This window comes from Sparus aurata, chromosome 5, assembly GCF_900880675.1.
Source record: "Sparus aurata chromosome 5, fSpaAur1.1, whole genome shotgun sequence".
NCBI lineage: Eukaryota > Metazoa > Chordata > Actinopteri > Spariformes > Sparidae > Sparus > Sparus aurata.
Window position 1 is genome coordinate 30,950,376 of NC_044191.1, and position 8,368 is coordinate 30,958,743.

An 8,368-nucleotide genomic window follows, 5' to 3' on the forward strand; every position below is an offset into this window, starting at 1 on the left:
AAGTGATTTTTATGCATATTTTGCTGATGATAATAACTAATAACTATATAATTGTGATATTTTTATATTGGCAAATGTTCCACTGTTCAGTAAGCACTCCTCATGTTCTGATGATTTATAATAATAAGCGTCTAAACAAGAAACAACAATGTGACAATTGTCGTGATAATCATCAGGCATGAAAACGGGTCAGCGGTGAAAAAGGTGAGAAGGACACCAAACCCCCCTCAGCGGGTCAGGGGACATGGTCCCCTGGAAGAAAATTTTAAATATTTCATATCTAAAAGCATCAATCTGACGCATTTTGAGAAAAAAATCATGCAGAATTACAAGACACAATGAATGTATAATAAAGCATCTATCTATACATGGTCACACTTATGCTGCACCTTCTTCTTGTGAACTTCTGTTTGACAGTGTGGCCAGCAGTGCATGGCTGCCCTTGTTTGCATAGTTAATGTTTTTCTGACAGAGAATGCAACATGCAAATCCCTGCTTACTGATCTTCCTGAACACATCTGCTAGATGGAATGATAGCTCTTGTCCTTTACTGTGACTTTGCCTTCTAGTTTGAGCCAAGACCAGTTCCAGCTGCAATTGATCCCTGACAACCACACAGCATCTTTCTCTCCTCACTCATTCTGGAAAAACAATGTAAATGTTAGGGTTAACTTCTAGTTTAGCCCAATGTTAAAGGTAGCAAGCTATTCAGTCTCGAAAAGCTAGCTTGCACGAAGAGCTAACGTCGTTATTTGCTCCAACTTTACCTTCAGCCTCCAATCAGTCCCCTAGAGTTTAGATTCTCTGCCGGAGCCCGAGCCCAACCCGACCTGGACTGTTGGGTCGATATTTCCCGCCACAATCCTCAGGCCGGGCCGTCAAATGACAAGTGATCAAGCATTTGTGTTTTTTTTTAACTCAAAACAATGACTGTATTTCCAGCTAGAAAACGCATCTCTCCTCCCTCCATTGTTGTTTGTGTCTGTGTCGCTGTGTGGTGTTACACGTGAGTTGTCCTCATGATGAAAACGTGACTTTTCGGTACGTGACATCACTCCCCGAGATGCAAGAAGAAAGCAAAAATATATATTTTTACCACGGAAAATGACAAAAATATTGCAGTTCACTGATAATCCCTGGTACACCTTCATGTCCTGTCCATAACCCCCCCAGAAAAAAAAAAAATCTCATCGGATCTACACGATTCACATGGGTTCACCTATTTTGGTTTCAAAACTGCGAATTTCGCTGAAAGATGAGTGATTTTCACACCTGAATCATAGAAATGGACTGATGAGAAGTCATTCTATATACATTGTTTGGGCATTTCTTTTGTAAGTAAAAAAGTAGTGTAAAGAGTAATCTATTACTCTATTACTACTAAAATAACTCATGATATGTTAATTTATTGTGGGAAAAAGAGCACTACGAATATATTCACTCCTTGTTCCCTTTGAATTCTCTTTAATGTCTGTTAATGAACCGTTATCTTCCATTTTCAAAACACAAACCCGACCCAAATATGCACCAGTTGGCCATTCACTATTTTCGCCTATATCACTAGCTCTTCTCTAAATAGTAAAGTTCAGTTTACAGCATACTGTGATTTTACCAGCGTCAGATCAGATCTGAATGGTCTCTAACTGCTGCCTGGCGTGTCTAAACCTGCTGGGTGGGGTTGATCTGATCTATCAGCATATTTCACCAATGAAACCCACTCAGGCTGTTACAGTAGCTCCTTTCTGTGAGATCTTTACCTGCTTGGAGCCACATGACACATTAGGACTTTGAGGATACAAACTTACTTGAGTTATAACATATGTAATTAATTATGGGATCATTAAGTTTATATAAGACAAAAGAAAACAGTATATTGGCTTTAATACTCAGAATGGGTTGATGAATTGAATTATATTTTGACATATTTGGTGATAAATTACAAATATAGGTTTATATGTTTATATGATGTACATATATTACAAATGTACTTTTTTATGTACACATAAGCATAAGTTTATGATTAGATAAGGAAACCTATGATGAATAATTCACCACAGACTAATGAAAGGGGGGATGAATAGATAAATTCACATTCCTCCCACTACTTTTCCAAAATGTAATTAGAATTGGCTTTTTCATATGCACTTCTGTTTTTTTTTGTTTATGGACTAAAAACAAGTACATGCTCGAATAAAAGATTTCACTCACTCATTCATCTTTGGCTGACATGTGGCCATATTACAGTATACAGAATGGCTTTATTGTCATTGTAAACTCAGCATACACAGAATTAAGAGAGCCACTCTATTTGGTGCAACATCACAGGATATAGAATAAAAACAGTACAAAAAACACAAAAAAAGGATATATGAAATGTAATATAAAAAAAACAAAGTATGAGGACGTGTCTGATGTAGGCCAGATCTGTGGCTTCAACAATTTTGGTATCTGGGTTTAAGGGCCCAATATTGTGTTTTGTCCATGAAACTTGGGAATAGTCACCAGTAGGTGGCACCTGCGCTCTGTAACTTGTTGACTTCTCTGTGCAATAAAAGAAGTCCAGAAGAAGTGATTGAAACAGCCACAAATGTGTCAGTGTTGCTCTGTGATAACATCTGTAAAATGTTTGCATATAGACCCTATAGATAGCGACACACTTACTTTGGGTCATTGTTCCGACCAGGGCCTAGGGGAAACCCTGGTGCAACAAGTGTGTGAGACTCTCCCCCTTCCCCCATCCTCCAAGCACCAATACCATTTTTAAATAGTTTTATTCAAAACAAACACAATTTCAACAATCAATTAATCATGCATGCTGGCAGTCTGGTCAATGGAGGAGAGAGCCCGCAGGGAACTGGGAAGAGCTGGCCTTTTAAACGCTTGTCTGTCAGGCAGGAACCAATCAGCTCCCAGGAACAGCCTGCAATCAAAACACACCTGCAAACCAATCTTACACACACTCATACTCTCACTCAGGTAAAAGAGGGTATTAAAAACAGGCAAACAATGCAAACATTTATGACATCTAGGGTCCCAACAGTTATCTATATAGTTTTGTCATGTTGAATCCCATTCTTCCTCAATCTTGTCAGATTTCCCAACGGCACGACCACCCCCTGTTTGCAGTCAGCAACCCCCTCCCTTCTTCTACAGCACCCATGAATGTGCAGAGGTTATTGCCAGACAGCAGCAGACAGAGGATTTCCTGCTCCGTGAGCCGTCATGAGCAGAGAGGGCTACCTCTTTCTGGAGTTCTCTGCCCTCATTGAATAAAGTGGGCAGGGAATTTATTTTCTCTTTTACGGCATCAGCATTACTGCATTAAAACAAAAATATAACTTAGTGCAGCTTAAAGGAAAACTAAATCTGGCCCCACGGTTAAGAGATCACGTAAACAAACTGATGAGAGCAGCACTGATGCAGCTCTGCAGCACAGAAATGTGAAAAGTCCCTGTAACTGTAAACTGTCTAAAAATTAGATTTATGATCTTTTAGGAAACACAGAGGAAACTCGTTTTTAGTTAAGTTGTTTGGGGGTTTTATTTTGTTTGTTCTGCATCTTTTTAACTCTGGTTAACCTGTAAAAATTCGGCCTAGCTGTGACCTTACAAGCAGCAGATCTGACTGGAACCACACTCATACACTTGAAATACAGGCACAGCTTGATATGACTGTAAATGTCTGATAAATTGCATTGATATTCTCCTACACAGTATGTTTTTTTGGTGTTAACAGGACATTGTAGTCCTACAGTGCCACCTTGTGATCTTTTCTGCTTTTATTTTGAAATGCGCCATTTTCTTCTTCTGATGTTTTTTGTGACGCTGAACTTCCTGCTACTCTCTCTTTACAATGTTCTGCTCACGCATGGAGGAACGGTAACAACTTGTAAACACACTAGTTATTTATCATGTTCATCTGTTTTGTTTCTGCAAGTGAAGAGTTTACATTGTGATTTACCTCTTTTTATTATTTTTGTATTGTTCGTGCCTTTTATTTCTAAGAGCACCGAACTGTGAGGTGTGTGTCGAGTATGTGGAGTGTGTATTATTATCAGATGGGATTGTTAAAGAAAAAGGAGAATGTCATTACTTCATTTGTTTATGAGTTAATCGCACATGTCATCAGCAATATATTCTTTCTGTGAACAATTACAATATATTGTATTTCATTTAAAAGAAGCATGTGATGCACTTGTCATAATAGAGCGTATATTGAAATATTACAAATATTTAATATTTCATCGTTATTAGTTGGATACATTGATTTGTATTGGGTGTAAACATGATTAATATGTGAACATGATTTGTGTGTGAATTATTTGTCAAACTACAGAGAGCCATTTAATATTTCTTCTGCTTATGGTGCTCGTTGACAGGAAGAAATAAATCAACACCTGCTTGACACTCTCTGCATCTTGATCAATGAATCCAAGGGGCTGCTACAATGACCAAAAGGTAGTCTGCCCAAATGTTTTTTTTGTTTTTTTTAAAAGATATGTTTATTGCTTTTTAGAATGAGGAAAAAAAAACAGAAAACAAAAAAATGACCTTCCCTCCCCCCACCTCAAAACTTGAACAGGATCAGCACATCATAAGTAAGACATAATAGTAATATTAACAACAGGAGCCACAGTCATGACAATAAGATAAACATACAGATTTAAAAAAAATTTAAATGTGCAAAGCGAAGGGTAAGGTGAGAGATACACACAGCAAGGTGTTTCACAGTGATCCACACATTAGTCCTTTCCTTGAAACAGTTGCAGTACTGGGTCCCACATCTTATCAAATGTGTCTTCCTTGTCTTCATTATAAAGGCTCGGTCCCTCCAGGTGAGGCATATTTGCACCTGTGCACCATTCAGCATGCAGGTGTCTGAACAACAGAACGTGTACAACAAACTTAATGGTAAGATCACGTGGTAAGCTACTGTAATCTTTTAATCAAGTAGTTATAGACAGCATGTACCTAAAATTTCCATAAATTCAAATGTTGCTGCTAGTTTCACTTTACCACTCAGCCTGCAGGTTAAAGCTGCTCTGCTTTGACGATTGGAGAGGCTGCACTGGGTCATTTTAATTTCACTCACCTGCATGAATCCGCTATGATCAAGAGGACATTTTTCATCACACCAGGATGCATATGTTATGCACTACCAAATGTAGAATCTTTTTTCTTTCTTTTTTTTTACACTGATTACTTATAGAAGACACCGCCCTTTGATGTCAAGGTGAATACAATGTAATCACATATAAAAGCACAGTATCAACAGCTTTAACCCTCGCCCCACATGGCTTTTTGCAGAATGGTTGGTATGACTGACACTGATAGTTTGAAGTCCTTCCTGTGTGTTTTTTTGCTTTATGTTTGGGGTTGAATATCTTCACAGCTCTCCTGCTCACTGCAGTTAGTTTTGCTACATGCTTTTCCTGGATTTTGCTAAAAAAAAACTAAAGAGGGCTGACAAGAAGCCATTTTCACAGGAAAAACTCAAAGGAGCATAGCTTTTTTAACAGATTGATTGAATTGACTTATTGATAAAAAACAATGAAGTAACAGATTGTACTGCTGGATTAACAGCAATAGGCTTTTATTACACTGCAAATATGCATAACAGTAAGATAATGTATACATAGATCTGTTTAAATTATTTTAAGCATTATAAGCAGATTAATCATAAATCCAATGTAACTCAGCCAGTGCCTTTTGTCTCAGGTACTTCTCCAAGCAGTAGACAGCAATGGGATCTGTGTCTATGTCAAACTTATTGGCAAAGAGATGATGTTGCTCAAGCAGCCACGGTAGGTCTCCAGCACCATACACACATATCTCCCTGACATGGTTGCCATGACACTCTGGGTACACTGCCTCCAGTGTCCCCTGTGACCCCTCATGCAACCACCACTTCACCAGCCGTGCAATAGCATTCATGTCTGTCATGTCATATTTGGAGTTGGGCCAAGTTGATCCAGGGACACCAGGGATCCGTTGAATAGTTGCCCAGAGAAACTCATCAGGACTGTAGGTATCTTTGAACCACTCAATTAGAGCCTGTATTCGGTTGTCCTCCAGCACGCTGTGGACGTAGCCTCTGCTCACCACAATGTAGGCATTTCCTGACATAATAGGCAGGTTGAATGGAGGTGGGTCCTTCACCTTTCCTGATGCCTGACACAGTTGAAAAGAACTAATTAATATGATGGTGACAGACATTAATGTCAATCTCAAAACAAGGTTTTTGCAGTGACAAAATTACTGTGCAAATGTAGCAAAATTATGAAAATCTCCAAAAGGAAGAACCTGGATTTGTCCATCAACTATCTGGTAAGCATTTGTCACCCTCCACTTCTTTCCTCCTATCTGCTCTGACTCCAAGCTGTTACCCCGCCCTCTCAATGAACGCAACATCCGTACAATCTCCAAGTTGGTTTTCAGTGGGAAATCCTGACCACAAAGGTTGATGAAGTATTTCCATGTTGTTGCTGGCGTTATAAAGATCAGCCATACAGTTAAGGTCAGCCTGGACTCGTGGCCAGGCAGCATAGACCACGCTCACAGACTTGCTGACCATGAAGACATTTGGGAAACAGGAAGTAATGCCCATGATAGCAGAGAAAACTGAGATGTCTGATTTTTTGTCACATGGCCACAATAAATATTTTGAGGTGAATAGATGGCTCGAAGCAGTCGCTCCAAAGTTCTGCACCTAGAATGTATGAAAAAAACAATGAGTTAAAATCTTTTTTGTATATGTTACATGAGTTAGTTTTATTTTTGGAAATATTTAAAGGGGCTCTCCGGCAACTTTCGATAGACTAGCCTGCCTCCAAAATGCTTCTTTCAAACTGCAAACAAACTGCATTCAGAAATGCAGGCTTTCTAATTTATTCATCCAAAACCCAAGCAGATTTAAATGTTGATTTGAATTCAGATTTGGGCTTTAGAATTTGCATACCTTATGATGGACAACCATAGACTAAGCCAGAGGGAAGTTCCTCTTCCTCCGGGCTCAATGGGTATGGTAAGTATTTCCTGCTTATCTTGAATTGACTGCAAATACAAATATTGAAGAAATATTACAGGGAATGTATTCTGCCAAGATTTCAGTTAGATTCAGCACATTAAGGGGACCTATTATGCTTTCTTTATTTTCTGTTATCTATATAGTTTTGTCATGTTGAAATCCACATTCTTCCTCAATTTTGTCAGATCTGCCTAAACTCTGTGATTTATGGAGTTTCCTTATGTACAAAAAAGCTCAACTGGGTGCAAAACTAACTGCTTACTGTAACAGTAGCTGCCATTAGCTGAGTTGGCTGTGCAGATGTTACCCAACTCTCCCCTACTGGACCCCAAGCCTGAAACTTGCTACTCCTAGAGGTCCAAAGCTGCTGTGCTAGTCCCAGTCAGAGTGGAGTCTTTAAGATCCTAGTCCAGCTATATGTAGCTGCTAACTGAGGCTAACTAGCTGCAAAGAGTACACTCTGTAAATCACATATGTTTACTCCATAAAATATGACACGGTTTAAAGCAACACACCTGCAGTCTTGAGTTGCATTGATATAATACTCATCAGGGATCTGAAACACTCTTCTGAAGTCTTTAGTGATGGTCAGTAGTTTGGCCTGCTCAAGTGCTCCCGTCTCTCCCAGCAGGATAGCAGAACAGTTACACACTTTCTCTGGGCCCCCATCATCATTTGTGTACTCCAAACCAGCTATATCCCATAATGTAGCTCGGATTCCAGCTCATTTTGGGGCGACTGACCCGAAGCATCCATAGTGAGCCCAGTACAAACACTGAGCAGCAACAACTTCAGGAAGCGTCGTTTTCACTAGCCTCATTCTCTGAGACAGGATTTCAACTGAGATGTTTGTACAATGTTGAGTTATGTTTATTGCTTCTGGAAACAAGAAAAGAAGAGTGATATACAAGCATCATTCTGTAACTAAACTATAAAACATAACCAACGATAAAATACAGAGGTTATCATAATGCAAAGTTCAAATTTCGATGTAGAGAGTGTGACTTAAACAGCAAATCTGCCCATTTTCAACCAGTTTTTGTATTTAGTGCTGCAGATGAAAATTGGAAAACTTTCTCTCCATTTTAACTGCATATAGACCAGATTTTAGCCGTTCTGTTACAAAACACTCATGAGTGAAAACAGTGTTGGAACATTTTAATTGATGACCAGGGTGGCACGGTGTGGAATCATGATAGTCTAACTTAAGCGTTGACCTATTGTAACAGGTTTTGTCGCACACTGACGGTTTATGGTGTTTGATCATGAGACCTGAAGTTGGTGTTTATTTTGAGAGGTGTTGTTTTTTCGTATCATATGAAAATAAATTAGTTTACATATC

General features: G+C 39.0%; 1 protein-coding gene across 1 annotated transcript; it reads right to left on the reverse strand.

Annotated features, from left to right (window-relative positions):
• Window positions 1–5,555: 5,555 nt before the first annotated feature.
• LOC115581734 (beta-1,3-galactosyl-O-glycosyl-glycoprotein beta-1,6-N-acetylglucosaminyltransferase-like) lies at window positions 5,556–6,975 on the reverse strand. Its single transcript, XM_030417052.1, is given in 4 exon segments — window positions 5,556–6,170; window positions 6,303–6,482; window positions 6,484–6,708; window positions 6,958–6,975. Coding segments are annotated over 4 exon segments (921 nt in total). The 3' UTR covers window positions 5,556–5,672.
• Between the last annotated feature and the right edge of the window lie 1,393 nt (window positions 6,976–8,368).